Source organism: Camelus ferus, chromosome 10, assembly GCF_009834535.1.
Source record: "Camelus ferus isolate YT-003-E chromosome 10, BCGSAC_Cfer_1.0, whole genome shotgun sequence".
In the NCBI taxonomy this organism is placed as follows: domain Eukaryota; kingdom Metazoa; phylum Chordata; class Mammalia; order Artiodactyla; family Camelidae; genus Camelus; species Camelus ferus.
Window position 1 is genome coordinate 21,854,407 of NC_045705.1, and position 17,239 is coordinate 21,871,645.

The 17,239-nt window shown below is 49.0% G+C and overlaps 1 protein-coding gene across 10 annotated transcripts in view; it reads left to right on the top strand.

The window, feature by feature from the left end:
• The first annotated feature begins 212 nt into the window (after positions 1-212).
• Positions 213-17,239, top strand: part of CD44 (CD44 molecule (Indian blood group)) — an 84,999-nt gene continuing 67,972 nt past the window's right edge. Inside the window, exon 1 of one of the 10 annotated variants that reach the window (XM_032488449.1) lies at positions 213-546. In XM_032488449.1, the coding sequence (XP_032344340.1) occupies positions 477-546 (70 nt within the window). In that variant the 5' untranslated portion in view covers positions 213-476. The remainder of the gene's footprint in view (positions 547-17,239) is intronic. The other 9 variants (XM_032488447.1, XM_032488450.1, XM_032488448.1 and 6 more) reach the window with 9 other exon arrangements.

Here is a 17,239-nt window from a genome sequence, read left to right on the forward strand (position 1 = left end):
AGCGGAGAGGAGAGGCCAGAGGCTCATCCCCACGAGGAAAGGTTTCAGGACTCAGTCTTTCCCTTCTGCCTCCGGAGGCCGCGCTCCCCGCCGGCCGGAAAAGGAAGGTCGGCGCGCCCCGGGTGCACGGGGACCCCGCTGCCCTCCGGGCGGCCGCCCCGGCAGCCCCGCTTTACCGGCTCGGCGGAGAACGGGGCGGGGGCGGAGGGGCCAGCGCCAGGGAGAGCCGGTACGTCTTTAAACGTCTGCCGGCTGCTTAGTCACAGCCCCCTCGCTTGGGTGTGTCCTCTGCTCGCTCCCTCCCTCTTAGGTCACTCTCGGCCCTCGAATAAAAACTGCACCCAACTTCCGAGGCGCCCTCATTGCCAGCCGGACCCCAGCCTCCGACAGGTTCGGGCGCCCTCCTCCGCCCAGCGCTCCGGCCCCCGCCCAGCGCCCCAGCTCCACTCGCTTGCTCTCTCGGTCTCTCCGACGCCATGGACACGTTTTGGTGGCGCGCAGCCTGGGGACTCTGCCTCGTGCAGCTGAGCTTGGAGGTGCAGATTGGTGAGTGCCCGCCGCCGGGGCCGCGGGAGGGAGTGGCGGGCGCGGCCGGGACCCAGCCAGCAGCCGCGCGGGCTGAGTTGGCCCTTGGGGGCCGGAGTCGAGTGGGCGGCGAGCCGCGCGGATTTGGTTAAGGAGAGCAGGGCGAGGATTTGCGCTAAGCTGTTGGAGAGCCTGTCAGGTGGGAAGCACCGTTTTGTTGAAAAGAGAAAGAACGAGGACAAGTTTACTGGGCAGGCTGCCGGCGCGCAGTTTTGGGTGAGGTCGATGGAGCGGGAGCACCAAGGCGGAAAGTAACTGTATTCCTGAGTGCGCGCAGCCCGTGTCTGGATGGAACAGGCTCCTGTGCCCAAGGGCGCTCGAAGTCAGGCGGGGCTGAGTACGGGCAGAGAAGGGCAGGGACCAGGGCTGGGACAGAGGCAGGGACTGGGGCAGGGGCAGGGGCTGGGCTGTTAGCGAGGTGGCCAGAGAGGTGGGCATAGTTGCCATGTGTGAGAGCTGGTGGCAGCGAGCTTTCCCGAGAGGAATCCTGGGTTCCTGCGGCTCCCTCACTGCGCCTGGCCTCCGAAGCTCTTACAGTTGGCCCCAGCTACTAAGGATCTTAGCACTTGTGGGAACTTGATTCAGCCCTGTGGTGAGGTTCTGGGTCGCCACGAGGTGCCAGGCTGGAGCAGGGAGTGTGAGTAGGAGAGGCAATGACTGGGCCAGCAGCTCCAAGCTTGCAACCTCCTGCTTCTGCCAATCAGTTAGGGGAAATCCAGACAGAAATGCTGCTCGGATTCCCTGCCCGGCAGCCTGGGAGCAGGAGGAACTTGGGCACCAGGGCTGCATCAGGGATCCTGGAGTTGGGGCTGCCAAGATCCCATCCCAACAGGGTCTGTGACTTTTGATGGCTGTGGAGGGCCTGGGGGTGGCTGCGTGTGAGGTATTCTGGCCAGGCTGAACTTCAAGCATTCCTTTTCTTTGTCTATATATATATATATATATATATATATACAGATAATTACATGGCTGATTTGCTTATCACTCGCAGAATTAATTTTTCTTTTAAGAAGTGCCAGCTGGGTTGTTAAGACAGCTCAACCTATGGTTAATTCCACTCAGCAAGTATTTATTAAAACCAGTTCTGGGGTGTACCAAGAAAGTAAAAGACACCGTCTGACCTGGGTATTTTAGACTGAGGATAAGTGGGGATCTAGGATTTAGATTCCTGAAACAAACAAACAAACAAACAAACAAAATTAATCATAATAATAAATAATACTAGGGGTGGCAGCATTAGCCAGCATTTATTGTAACTTTCGTCACTGTGCCAGGCATCCCGCTAAATTCTTTACATCTCATTTTACCCTCTCCATGGCCCGGAGAGAAGTGTCGTGTCATTAGCCCTGTTGTACAGGAGGGAAACTGCAGCTCAAAGACGTTAAGTCACCTGCTAGTATTCACACAGCCGGAAGGACTGGTGCTCCTGTGAACCAGACCCCTTGGCCTGTGCTTAGTCAGGATATGTTAGGCTGTCCGTATGGCAGGGACAAACTTGGACAGGATTTTATGGAAGGAGGAGTGGGGTGGACAGGGGCCTTAGAGGAAGCTTCCAAAGGGAATGGGAGCTCCAAGGAGCCCTTAAAAGGCAGACATGCTTGAGATGAGAGAGAAAAGGGAAAGACTTTGGGGAGAGCCCTGAGCCTGCCCTCAGGGAAAGGGAGCCATGCTGGTGTCTCCTGTGGCCTCCAGACAAGTTTCTTTGTCTGTTAATTTCCTATAATGTCTTCTGCTTTGTGAGGATTCTGACTCCTGACTCCTTCCACCCTGTATCACTGATTTTTCTAAAGGGCCCCGTCCCCAAATATTTGGCAATGTCCTGACCCTTGAAGTTCTCCCTGAGACCAGCCAGCTCACTCCTGCCTGCATTTTCATGGTCCCTTGGGTAGCGGTAATTCGGAGGAAGCACAAAAAAGTGCTAGTAGCAATAACCGCCTGGGCCCAGGCTTCCATGTGCTCATAAAGTTGTTTGAGAGGAACTGAGACTTGGACAGGAGACGTGACTTAACAGCGGGCTCGGGCTGGGGCTGGGGCTGGGCAGGCAGAGAGGGCAAGGAGAAAGAGAAGGCGGGGAGGCTCTGTGGCACCCCTCCAGTGGAGGCAGTAGGCTCCAGAGGACAGTGAAGAAACTTTGGAAAAAGGCAAGACTTTAGGGAGGAAGAAAAGTCCAGTCTTCATATTAGAAAGGAAGAAGTAGAGAAATGGCCAAATGTAGTGAAGCAGCATTGGACCCAGAATCTGTAACTTGGAGAACAGATACCTTGAACTAGGTGTCACATGTGGAAGGAAGAAGGTGGCCCTGGGCAGTGGGCACCTCCTTCTCCTTTCCTCTTTGGGTGAGAGGTCATTGCTAGGGAATTGCACTCCTGGCGTTTAGAAAGATGGATGTGTCTGAGAGCTCTTGGGGCTTGGGGGTGGCCTCTGAGCATTAGAGACCCCTCTTTCTGGGAGTTCCGGCTTTAGTCGTGTTTTCCCAGGTGAAGAAGCAAGGAAGCAAAACACCATCATTGCTGAGGTTAGCATTAGTTAATTCAGTTGTCCTCCACATACACAATGGACATCTTACTTCCTGCAAAGGCATGGTGCCAAGGAGGTATGTTTGAGGCTAGCAGCTAGTAGGGAAAGTTTCCATTTCTCCCTCACCGCCACCCCGCAATAGCCCCATGCAGGAGAGGGTGCTAAGCAGCATGAAATTCTTAGTTGACGACAAATCCCCTTTCATTCATTCAAGAAATATTTCTTGACTTATTGTTGTAGACTCAGAGACAGGGACTCTACAGATCATTCTGAAAAACCCCTTCTTTTTCCCACGGAGGAAACAGATCCTGAAAAAGAGAGAAGAGAGGAGAAGTCACTTTCCTCTCTTAGGCAGAGTGTAAGCCAAGGACATTTTCCAAACTTCGGGTCTCCAGAATACCTCTATCATCATGGGCTGTCATGAGCCGCACCTCTACCCACTTCAGTGGGCGGGGAAGGTGTGGTCTACCGATGGAGCAATGTTTGTTTCATGCCTTAAATGCTATCCTCAACACTCATTACAATTTTGTATTTTACTTCACAGTGTACCCAGTTTGAGTTTAATATAAGAATAATTATATAGATTTCTTATTATCAAGCAAAGTTGCTGCTCAGGGAAGAGTCTCTGTACCGTCCAGGGTCTCCTGGAGTGTTGCTGGACCCCTCGGAGGCACTCTGCTCCTGTAGCTTCCTGAGTCCCCAAGGAATTCAATTTACTGAGTACTGACTCTATGCTAGGCATTCAGCCAGGAGCTTAAGTAGGTTATCCTATATAAGCCTCACGATAGCCCTATGTACATTTAGCTCTCTCTTAGTTCCTTTTTCTAGATAAAGAAATTGAGGCTCAGGGAGATGGCATGACTTGCCCAAGGATGCACAGCTAGTGAGTGGTGGCGTTGGGGTCCCCCACTGTCTGACATCCCTCGGGTTAGACTCCAGGGCCTGTGTTCCTCTGGTTTGTTACTTAGCCTCTGGAGGACATTGGAAATTGTATGAGGCTGGCGAACACGAAGCCTGGTGTGAGTGGCTTTCCTCTCCCCCTGGCAGACTGAGGACTTTTGGCTGCCCTGCTCTGCCTTGGCCTGTCTCTCCCCAGGCCTGGCCACAGCTGTCCAGAGATGCCAACCTAGTTATTTGTAACTAAAATTAAACCAATTCCCTTATCAGAGTCCAGCTGCCCTTCTAGACATGCTCTCATTTGCAGGCTTGGTGAAAAGGGAGAGGCTGTTCCTTGTGTAAGAGACAAGTCAGGGCAGTGCCTTCTGCCTGGAAATTAAGAAAGAGGCCCTGTGGAGGCTCTGACCCTGTGAGCATTTTGAGTGCGATGACCCAGGAAGCTCCTTTGTCACATGTTCGGTGGAAACCCTCAGCGCTTAGCAGGTTGTATGTGCGCCAGTGAGGGAGAGTATTAAGGACCCTGGGATGGACTGATACGGTTCTCTAGAAAAATCAAGGCTCTTGAATGGAAAGCCATTGTGGGGCTCTCGGAGACATGTGGCCACCCAAATGAGATTTAAGATCCGCCTTCGGTGTCAGGCAGTTCCAGGCAGGGTTCCGTGATGGACAGGGGGTGATGGGAGGGGAGCCGACCTCTTCGGCCATCCATCCTGATCGGGGCTGGGCTGGGCTGTCCTTGTGTTTCACCAGCGCCTCCTTTTTAACCGACTCCACCCAGAGCCTGAAAGGGAAGTGGCTCTTGTGAAAGAAAGAGCTGCAGTAGGTGGCAGATGCTGTTGGACAGAGCTGTCCTCAAAGGGGACCTTTTCTGTCTCAGAGAAATTCTGAGGGGTTTGCACAGCAAGAAGCCGATGGCTCAATGTCCTTTGTGTCCCTGCTTGCATGGGAAATACACAAGTGTTCTTTAGAATGGGACCTCCGACCTTACATTGGAACCCCACTTGTCACTCACTTAGCAAATTGACCGTTTTCCTTAAAAAAGGTACTCCCTCAAAGCTGGCCAACAGGGGTTTGGGAAGCCAGCCTGATTCGCCGGAGTAAGGAAGGGGTGTTTTCTAAAGTTTGTGGTTGTGGAATCTGGCTTGGCACAGACACTGGGACTGTGCGCTCCAGATTTTCCAGGAGAGTCAGGATTTCAAATGTGCCAGTACTCTACCAGTTGAAGCCTAGTGTATATTTTGACCAAATATCTATGCATTTTTCTACAAACAAATTCACGGCTTCGTGTGATTCAAAGTCAGAGACTTGCAAGGCTTTTTGCTTGAGTGAATTCATATCCATACAACTCCTTAATCAGTCTAGTGTCTGATTAAATTGATATTTGGTCCAGAAGACATGTACGTTTGGAGAGAAACATTTGTATTCCTCTGTTCTCCATCCATTTCTTGATCACCCCAATATGTGAAGAATCAAGAAAAGCAGCATATTGGATTCTCGGTTGCTTGATGTGGATATAGACACGTTGTGGGTGTGCTTGTAGGTATATATGCCTCTGAACACGTGTGTATACACATAATTTGGGTATTGCTGGTCACTCGTGAAGCATTTATAAGGTGTCTTCTGTGGGTCCCACATTGTGTTGGGTACTACAGGGGAATTAAATGTGTGAGATGTGGGACTTATTTCCTAGAACCTATAGTTTTACACGTGTAACACAGTGCAATCGAGTGACAGCCTGTCCAACTGAGACCGTAAGGCTAACAGCATTGTCAAGCTGAGGCACAGCCAGGAGGGCTGGGGAATCAGTGATGGGGAAGAGGCGGCAATGTGGACAAGAGACAATTTGGGTATCTGAAGAGGGGATGAGTTAAAGGCGTGTATATTTCTGTTACCCTGCTATTAATTTATCCCCTCTCAAGTAAGTTCATTAACTGAATGATATAGTCAACAAGTGATTATGCATTGCCTATTGGATGCACACAGCGGTTGGGTCCCGAGAACTCACTGCCAGGGCACAGTCCTTGCTTCCGACTAGCTCACGGTCTAGCGTAGGGTTTCCTGGATAACAGCTGACTGTACACCTCTGGCTTCCACACAATAGATTCTGGTAGTGCGCCCTCCTCCGAAGATGTGACAACCAAAATTGCCTCCAGACATTGCCAAATGAGGGGGAGGGGGTTAAAGTCACCGCCTGGTGTAATGGGATGGTGGCCAACTCTGTCTCTGACAATGTGGTATCTGGTTCCCATAGATCCCCAGTTAATTAGGCTAAAAGCTGCACAGGAAAATCAAGATAAAGAGCCATATTTATCTTTTAGGGCCAAGAGGTGCTAATGACTTTCACACTTCTCAATGGAGGAAAACCCCAAACCGGATCTGTCTTCTCTTATCTCTCTTCGGCAGTGCTGTGGGAGCCCCCTAACATCAGGCATCATATCGCATTCGTTTTTGTGGTCCCAGCTCCCAGTCATGGCCCATAGTTTTTACCAGTAACTGTGGAACTGAAATTAATATCTAGAATATAGAAATTACTACAGCCGTATATATGAAAGCATGCTGGAAAGTCTACCCAAGATGCCAAACGTTTATCTGTATGTGATAACGGTGGTAATGGCTGCCTCGTTCAGGACTGGGCTGAGAAGGGTGCTTGGCTGGCCAGCTGCCCACCACAGGGCTCGTGTTTGGTCTGCCGAGGGAGGGACATCGCCTGTCTATTTGTGGCTTTGGTGGCTGCTTGCTGTGGCTGGGGACGTCTGTCTGAGGACAGGGTTACTAGATTCTTGAGCTAAGAAGGGAGTGGGAGCCAGGCAGGATGATGATACCAACCCCCCAGTTTAAGCCTCAAAAGAAAACGCTCTGGAGCAGCGGCCCGCTTGGAGGTCTGGTTATTTTGGAGTTGCTGAGCTAAGGCTGGACTCCCTGGGTGAGAGGCCCACAGCCTTCCAACTCCCGCCTCCTGCTTCTAGAAGGTGTTGGCAGTCGGGAGAGAAGCAGGAGTACTTCAGAAGGCTCTTGCTCTTTCTGTAGGTCTCCTGCAGCTACTAAAGGTCTCCAGGGAAGCCTGACGTCGGAGGGGGAGCCATATTGGCAAACCATGCCTCCTCCCCACTGAGCTTGGCAAGTGTGAAGTTGTCCACAACGGGGGCGGTCCTGCCCACCCGTAGGTCAGCTGTCCCCTGGAGCTTGGGGACAGGGAGGCAAATACAAGAGGAGGGGTTGGTGTCATGGCGCAACAGAACCTCATGAAGCCGGATCTCCCTGAGTTTGTGGTGCACTGGCTGCCTGGGTGCGTCCTCCTGAGGCAGGTGTCCCTCCTAAGTGCAGGTGTGGGCACGCAGGTCCCAGGTAGGTGGGGAGGGGCTGAGTCACCAAGGAGGTGATTTGCAAAACTCAGGCACCCCCCACCCCCCAAACTTTCTCAAGTCTTCAGCTTTTGGGAGTAAACGTTAATTGCAAAACTCCGGGGAGAGAGAGATGACTCCCGTAGACCAGTAATTCTGAGCATTTGCTGTGGTGTCGTGGCCAGCCCCCTCGGGCTGTGCCTGACGTTCATCTTTCTTCCCCACACCCTGAGAGTTACAGCTCTTGTTCCTTTTGTGTTTGTTTCTTTGCCCCTAGTTGTATGTATTTGAGATACCATGACCTTTGCTAGTAATAACAGCAAACAGAGTGCTGACCACATGTTGGCACCACCTCAGTTGTTTCCCAAATACAAACTTGTTTAATCCACGCACTAACCTCGTGAATGAATGCTTTGATTATCCCTCTTTTACATATGAAGAAACTGAGGCGTAAAGAATTTAAGTAACTTGCCCAGGGCCACAGGGCGGGTGAGCGATGAAGCCGGGGTTCCACCCCAGGTGGTCCAGCTACGGGGCTCATGCCCTTGGTCACTGCGTTGCTGTGCCACCCTTAGTGTATCAGGATGTCAGGGCATCCCAGAAACCCGTATGACGGTACCTGATAGTACGCCGGTTGTCTTCACAAACTCCGTTCAGGAATCTGACGTGGGCAGGATCGTAACATCCACAGAGCTGGTTTTGCTCTCCCTTTCTACCATGATGTCGCAGGAGGAGGCTGGAATTGCACATATGAAGGAGAAAGAAGTTGTAATGGAAACTTCTTCCCGTTCGTCTTCTGAGTGACTCATTCATTCCAACTCCTGGACAGAAGTTCTGCTTTCTTCTATACGGGCTGATGGGGTAGGGGGTGGGGACTTAGAGACGGGTTAGGATTGAAAAGGATGGTGAATTGAGTTGTTTGTTCAACTGGATGGAAGATGAAGATTGCTGACTGGTACTGCTCCATCATCTGGGACTTTGGATCGTAACAGGATACAGTTGGGAAATGAGCCCATCAAATAGCAGCAAAAATGTTTGCCCTCAGCTTAAGGGTCTTTAGTGTCAGGGCCTCTCTCTACTGGCTAGAACTGGTGAGGGAAGGAGGGGGCTCTGAGAGCAAAGGCTGTCAAATCAGACTACCCTCACCCTGGGTACCAGGAATGAGCAAAAGCTAGAGGTGAGCTGCATCCCTTCTTCCGAGCCCCAGCGCAAACCAGAGGCCTGGCTTCTGCTTGGCCCCAGCAGGTGACCTTTGCGTGGGGGGAGGGGAAGGAGGTAGAGAGCATTTTCTCCAGAGGGCTCTGCCTGAGGAACAAGCCACCCTGGAAGCAAGGAGGCAAAGCCCCCTGGAGACATCTGACTCTGTTTTCAAGAAGGGACCTGAGCCTTTGGCCCCAGGGCAGAGATTCAACCCAGATCCCCATCTGTTTCATTTTCAGTACATCTCTTTGCACTTGAGCAGGTCTGCAATGCCTTCTAGAAGAAACCACATAACCATCATGGATCTAGGCAGTGTCTTTTTCTACTTCCTCTCTCAAAGAGAACCCACCAAGGTATTAGAGAAGATGGTAAGGCCTCTTCACAAGTGTTCACCGTTTTGCAAACTGAGACACCAGGGAAAAATGAACAAGTCCATGCAGCTCATACCTGGTCTCCTGCCTTTGGCCTAGAAGGTCATTTCTAGGCCCAGGCCCTGGCCCCAGTCTTCGTACACTCCAAAAGCATTAAACGATTATCTACTGTTTACCAGTCAGATGTTGACATTGTTGAAGGTGTCCAGTCCACGAAGCAGGTTCCAGCAGAGCTGAGCACTACCTTACAGTCTGCAGGTGACCAGTGGATGTCACCGAATCAGCCCCGCAGCCACCAGTAAGTTTCAGGGCCACATTTCCCTGAAAGGGGAGGACAAGGGTTCAGGTACCCACCAGAGTGCTGGGCACACAGATGCAAGCCAGAGTTTGGAGAGAGAAGTAACATTGTCATAGAAGTCTCCTGCCCAGAAGTCCTTCGTAGGGGGTCCTCTGTGGTGGGACTGGTTATCAGTGTCAGCCTTAGGGGTCAAGTACGTCCCTCTAGACTTCCCAGAGTGACTTTTACTTTTCCCTGCTGTCTTCTAGTTGTTTCGCCCTGATAATTCCTAAAACCTTCACAAGCATATCTTTACTAAAAAAGATGTTCAAGGGATGCCTTTGAGCTATATTATGATAATCTGTTCTATTTTACAGATGAGCATATAAGTGCCTTACAGAATAATCTCATGCATTGTTGTACATTTATGGACATTAATACAATTTTGTATCGTTGTAGTCCCCAGCTGTCAGTTCCTCAGTTATAGTACGTGTTCAGTAAATACTGGACGACTGAATGAGTAAAATTTCTAGATTTGGCTAGCAAAGCCATCTCTATCGTTTACCTTCTGTGATTTTTTTTTTAATAGTTTCTGGCTAATACGTTTGCGCCCTTTCTCTTCTTTCTGGTCTCTAGAAAGCTTCTTCTTCTTCTTCTTTTTCTTCCTAGGGTCTCATGTACTGATCCTCAAATCTCCTTGAAATCACCTTTGTCTGCCTTCTCTCTCATTTGAGTGTATCTTTCTTCACATTTGACATGTCAGGCAAGGCAGGGGAGATTTAGAGCTCATTGGGTTTGTGTCCAGTGGACCAGAACAGAACTTGATTTCCTAGAGGTCTGTCTGCCTCTCTGCCCCAGTGCTCCCCTCCCAATCTGGTCTTGTGTACAAAGAACCCCAAGTTGCAAAGTCATGTTCTTAACAACACTCAGAGAAAAGAGGTTGGCTTTTTGGTCACTGATAAAATAAAAAGGGAGAAGTTGTTTCTTTCCATGGTTTAAAGACCTTCCGTACCAAACCAGCTGTTTCCTGTGATGTGATGGAAACGAGGAGGCTGGCTTTGGAGGAGGACCATGTAGAAGGAGTCAGGGCTTTGAAACAAGACAGACCCCAGGTTGATTCTCCTTCCTGCCACTGAAGAGCAGCGTGAGACCCTGTGGTTGCACACGCTGAGTGTCTAGAACAACGTTCAGCACGTAGTATCTGAAGCTCAGGGTCTAGTACATAGAAGGTGCCTCAAGAGCAAAAATGACTATGACATTTTAGTTACTCTCTGTTTCTGATTTGACTATGTGATGCCGAACCAATCATTTCACCCCGATTTGCCTCCAGTTTCCCACATGTAAAATGAGACAACAGGATTCTTGTAAGCTCCTTTTCAGACCTCCTGTTCTATAAATCCATCATTCTGTGGGCCTGTGAATGCCTAAGCCTCATAAAACTGAATGGAAAGAGTAACATGACTATAAGGCAGTGCCGCCCTCCCCCCACCACAACACACAAAAGTGATGCCTGGTTTGTATCAAATATCACAAGTGAATTATTAATCCACACCAGAAGCAACCAGCGAATGGACCCAGATACACTCTAAACTCCAATGGGCAAGAATGACTCTTGGGCCAAGGTGCTTTGCTCAGAGGACTCCACCGAATCCTCCTGACCACTGACAGGAGAGCAGATGGAGAAGCTTGCAGCAGAGAGGTTAGCACCAGGTCTCAGTCACACAGCGACAACCACAAGAAGCCAGTCCTGGGATTAGCTACAGGATCTGAACACAAGATGCTTTACTCTGAACCAACATTACTTCAAGATGCCAGAAATGCCAACTCCTGAAGAAGAGAAAAGATTATATCCTTCACTCTGAAAGCTCCATGAACACCTTGGATTTCTTGGCTTCCCTCAAGGGGACCCTGGGATGCGTTGGTGCAAAATGGGCCACAATGTTCAGACAAAGCAGTGCTTAGAGGGCGAGATAACTAGGGTGGCCATGGGAATCTGAAGAGAAAAAAAAAAATAGTCAACCAACACAAGCAAAAAACAAATGTATATATTGGTGTGTGTGTATATACACACACACACACGCCAAAGCACTGGGCAAGGCAGGCCTTTGGGATGGTGAGTTGCTACTTCTATGGAGAACCTTCCAGATTCCTACTAAGATACTTATTTCTTTTTCATGAAACTAGAGAAGCTCTTCTTGCTCACTGCGGGTTGGTGGGGAGCAGGGAGGGAGGGAAGAAAGAAAGAAAAAGGAGGTTATGAAGACTACGTTACTTAGGTGTTTGCCAAAGCGGAGAGTCAGAGACCGTATGCCCTGCTGGGGTTCTGACCTTCTGTCAGTCCCTGAAAATCCTCATCAGATCACAGTCCACCCTGGGTGGACTCGTTTCATATCAGTCTTAGAAGCCGCCGACCAGAAGTTGAAAGATGACACCATAGTCAGTGGCCTTAGTGATCACTGGGTACGCTTCAGTCATCTGTATCTCCAGCCAGTCCCCCAGACACAGAGTTCTAGGAGAAGTGAGAACCACGTGTGGCCAGCAGGGACCACATTTCTCCCTCTTAGTCACAGGATGACTGTGGGCAAGATTCTGCCTTTTTTGTTTGCTTCTGTTTCCCCAGTTGTAAAATGGGGATAGACTCACCAATTCAATGCACTAAAATCTATTCTGTGATTGGCACTGTGGAAAGAAGTGAGGGAATTAGAAGACATAGTTTCTGTCCTCACAGAGCTTACAGTTTGGTGAAAGAAAAGCAAACAGGTGAATTATACAAGAAAGCAGACATCTCCAGGAGTGGCAATTGTAGAGGATGGCATCATGGAAGGAGTGAGATTTGAGGATGAATTGAGCATGGGAAGGGAGATGGACAGAGAGAGGGGAGCAGCCCAAGCAAATGTAAAGGATGAGCTGAAAATTTAAAGTGGGAGAAATAAGTATGGCCTGACTCGGGTGGAGAGGGGGCTCAGTCCACCTGAATAAGAGAGGCCATGTTGAAGAGCAGTGAGCGGTGAGGTTGGTGTGATTCAGGTGATCAGGTAACAGTGGCACCATCTATGCGTTCCAATTCTTCTGCCCCAGAGACTTAGAAGTTCTCATGACACCCTCTTTAGACAGTACTAGACAGACTTCAGGAAAAGGCCAGCTTCAGATAAAGAAAATGTGATATATATATATATATATCCCATATATATACATAATGGGATAATACTCAGCCATAAAAAAAGAATAAAATGCCATTTGCAGAAACATGGATGGACCTGGAGATCATCATTCTAAGAGAAGTAAGCCAGAAAGAGAAAGAAAAATGCCATATGTTATCACTTATATGTGGAATCTTAAAAGAAAAAGGACATAAGTGAACTTATCTACAAAACAGAAACAGACTCATGGACATGAACAAACTTATGGTTACCAGTGGGTAAAAGGGGTGGGAAGGGATAAATTGGGAAATCGAAAATTGCACCTCTTGGGGAGTGATGGAAATGTTAGTGTGATGGAAACGTTAGCTATCTTGATTGTGGGGGTGGTTTCATTGGTGTACACATCTATCAAAATTCGTCAAATTGTACATCTGAAATATGTGTAGTTTACTGTACGGAAACCATACTACAATAAAGATGTAGAAAGAAAAAGAAAGAAAGAAAGAGAGAGAGAGAAAGGAAGGAAGGAAGGAAGGAAGGAAGGAAGGAAGGAAGGAAGGAAGGAAGGAAGGAAGGAAGGAAGGAAGAAAGAAAAAGGCCAGCTCTAACATTGGTTTAGATAAAACTTTGGTAGCTTTGCCTGAGTAGCAATTTGAGAGAATCCCAAACAGACTCTATGGCAGGGCAGCAATGGCAAACCAATTTCAGCTCATGTACCATTTCCCGCTGATCACCAGAGGCATCCCAGAGGACTGTGCTGAGAAGCCAACCTTGGCTCAGCCACAGAGAGTGCTGTGGTCCATTAGCGATGTCTGCCATGGGCACAATATGGAGGGTTTGACCCCCTTGTGTCACATAGATGTCATCACATTGCAGCAGTGGGCTTTTCCAGTCTACCTTTCTGATAGTTGTGTGTAACTTGGGGCGGGTAGCCAGTTGAATCCAGTCAGCTAGCCGTAGCGTAGACTCCACCTCCTTTCAGAACAATATAAATGCAGTCTCTTACCCAGAGGAGTTTGCTCACTCCAGCCTTCTCTTAGGATTCATTCACAATCTGTTTTCTCATCACCCCAAGCGAAGTAAGATGCCGGGGCCAGGAATTTCCTCTGTTTGAATCAGGGCCAGACTTCCTGGCAAAGGGCCCCTTCTCGCATCAGCTTCTCCATCTGAAAGCAGAGAAGACAGAGTGATGCCTCAGCCACGGGGGTGATAGGAGGCATAACTCGCTAATGTGAGTAAAGCCTTTGAAGATGAAAGGGTTGTGTGTGCACGTTAATTACAACTTTTCCCAGCCCTGGAGCCTCTGCGTTCTCAGCTGCCACCGGGGCTCCTCCGTGCCTCCCAAAAGCAAACAGTGGCAGCATTCCACAGACTGGTCCTGCTGGGTCCTGCCGGTAGCATCCAAGCCGAGAAGGTTGGATTCTGAACTCACCCTGATCAGCCCGCTCTGGGCCGCCCAAGTTTCCCCGTACTCATCCCCAAGGGAAAAAAAGAAGCTTGCTACCTGGGCAGGTAAGATAAGATAGAACCAAGGTATGAACTAAAGGCTCCGTCAAGAGTCTACTAGAAATAGCCCCTGGGTGAGATTAGGACATTCTGCTCTAATTCCCACCGTGTCAAAGCCTAATTGTGTGACCTGGGGCTGCTGGCTTTATCTGCCTAATGTTTCAATACACTGTGTGAGCCACCTGGGGATAATAATCCGTCTGTCTGCCCCAGACCTCTCCACCTCTGCCTGCTGGTGTGAAAGTGTTCTGTGCTGGTAGGCAGGAGCACGTGAGGCAGAACTACAAGGTTCTATTATTACCTGAGGTAACGTTCCCCTTTATCTCTGTCTCCTGTTGCTGGTTGACCCCAATCGTTGAAATTGTATTCTTCGGAATGCTCACCCATCTCCTCTGAGCTGCCGTCCTGGGCAGTGCTTACCTAGGGGACCTGGTATGTGTTCAGATTCTTGGTTCTGCTGCTTCCTGAGGCCGGTGGATGCAGCCAGCCTACAGGGGACAGGGGTGCCCTGCCAAGTTGAGTCCCAATGCCATTGCTGGGGTAATTCAATAAAAGTGCTGGAGGCAGGTGTGGGAGGGTTTTCAGATGCTTTGCCAGGGCTTAGAAGGTGCAGGCTGACCTGGGTCCCCATGACGGCACCAAAGTATGGCTCCAAAGAGGGAAAAGTGGAGAAAAGGAGAAAGGGCCCTAAGTGGAAGTTATCATGAGCTGGTGACACAGTGAAGTGATGATGGCGTGTTAGGATGGGGCAAAGTGCTGGAAATGATGTAGCCCACTTGTTTTATTGGACAAGTAAGGGAAGGATGTCTCAAAGACTGCACATGACTTGCCCAAGTTCACACAACTAGTTAGAGTCAAAACCCTGGTTTCTGACTCTCAGTCCAGTGTACTTTCTGTTTCATCCTTTGAGATGATAGAGGAGAGGGAAGGGCACTACACAAGACAGTGGATGACCAGGGCAGGAAGACCTTGAGTGACAGAGAGAGGAAGGTAAAATGTTTCTGGGTTTTTTTTTTTGTTCGTTTGTTTTTCGTTTTTGCTTTTTCCGTGGCACAATGGGAAATAGTGTAGATGTTTACACTCTACTGAGGCTGTCACTGTACTTGGATCTGGTTTTCTGGGCAGGACCTTGTACATCCATATTTGGCCTTCATTTTGATCCTTTTTGATTCAATGAGCATCCGGAAACCAGAAGGCCCAGCATAACCTGGCCTAGCTTCTGCCCAGCCTGCCTGAGCAATCAGCGGTTTTCAAGTGATTCTTTTGTTCACCCAACATGTGTTTATCAAATACCAACATGTACCGAGCACTCTGCCAGGCGCTGGGGCTACAACCTTAAACAAAAGACGCACATGCTCTGCTCTGACGGAACTTACGGTCTATCTGAGAAGACACAGTAAACAACTGATGGCGCCTTTGTTTGATGACAGTGGTGGTAAAACAAGGAAAGGGAAGCACAGGAGCTGGTGACAGCATGTGACAGGGAGACCTCAGCTGGGCAGGGCCTCAGGGAAAGCCTCTCAAGGCTTCTCAAGGATGAGTAGCACTGCCGGTGTTTCTCAGATCCCCGCAGTTCCTTGTGGGGGCCGACTTGTTGGAACTTCTCAACCCCACCGGCTCTCAGGACCAGGGGACAGTCTGGAGGGTGGGGTCAAATCTCCTCATAGCAACTCTAGCCAACACAGGTCCTGTTCCAGCTGCCTCATGTGTGGGCCATCTGAGTGAGACAGCCAGGAAAGAAAGTTCTATACGTCAACATTCTGAAAGCAGCTGGCTTAGCGCATACGCCCTGCAATAGACTAGTGGTGGGAAGAAAACCATGGGAACCTCCAAGCTGACTCAGACTTTTAGAAGCACATGTTGGGGGAACAAAGGAGCCCAAACTCTGGGAAACAATAAGTGTCATTTTTTCCCATGGGAGAAAAATTCATTATTTAAGAATCTTGAACATTAAGCCTTGGTTTAGGATCAAGTCTGGTCCATTTTATTGGAAGTGTCTTTGTCTTGTTTTGAGCACTTTGGTGGCTAGAGCGTGGCCCAGGCTTTGACTGGAGTGTGTGAAGGAGGTGGTTTATAGGATGACTTCCAGCAGCCACGCAGGTGCAGCTACTGGGTCCAGGAAGAAGGAACACCCAAGAACCCTGGGATAGATGTCCAGCCGTTTGGCTCCAAGGGCCTCACCCTTTTATCTTCTTTGCTGGTGGTAACTACTGAGAGATGACCAGAGTGGACTCTATCAGGGGAGTGTGATAGATGTGGTGAGAAAAAAAATCACTTAAGATGCTTTCAGAGGAAAGCACATGTAATAATAACACTATTTATTAATTGGTAGAGCATAGGCACCAGCAATCCGAATGGTCTGTTATGAACAACTGTGTCTTGTAAACATGAACAGATTCCAGGTGATCACCCCAACGACGATAACATCCTTTCACTTCTACTCAGATGTGCTTTCTTGGGTAGAAGAGATAAGGGCGGAGTTACAGCTATTATGCTTGACCATAAGCTACAACCCATCCATGCATCAAATCATGATCTGTCCCCTATGAAATTGTTATCTGTCACGTGTTTCTTGATATACGCATATCAGTGCATGTCAGCCGAGTATCTCTGTAAGTAACAGAGCAATCAGCCCTCATAAAACGTTATCTCCCACAACAAGAAGTGTGGAAGCAGGGCGATTCCAGGGGCTCCGTGGTGTTTATCAAAGACCCAGTTTTCTTCCAAGTTTCCACTCTGCTGCTCACAGTGTCTTCCTATAGGTTAGCCTCCTTCATGAGCCTAAATTGACTCCCACAGTTTCAGGCATCCCATGAAAAAAAAAATATCCAGTACCAGAAAGAGGAGTGCTTATTCACAAACATCTCTTCTAAAAACTGGAAGGATGGCTATTCCAGAAGTCTTTAATTGACTTGAATTCTTATTGCAAAGATGGGGTCTCACATGCCCCGGAATGCCCACACTGAACCAATCATTGGCGAGGAGAACTCTGGCTGTAGGTCTTGACTTACATCAGCCGTGACCTATCCATTGGAGCTAGGAGTTGCGGTGGGGCGGGGAACTCATCTTCCCTGAAGCATAGGTTTAAAATTTTGAACAAAATCAGTGTTCAATTAGAAGAATTTTGTTGCATTGTTAATAATGTCTGTTACAGTGAGTAAGGCCCCAAAGGGTGTCTGTACATCTGTTAGAGTTGTGGTTTGAGACTCTGTAGAGTCTTTGGAAAAAAAATAAAAGCTAAGTTCTTTTGTTCCTAAGCCACACCCTCAACTTTATTCCAAGAAGACATGCCTCATGGATAGAGTTCACAAGGTGGACGCACTGCAGTTTGAAGCTTAGGTGGTCTGTGGCTTATGGTCACAACAGCTGTAACTTTATCCTTTTCTCTCTCCAACAAAAGCGTAT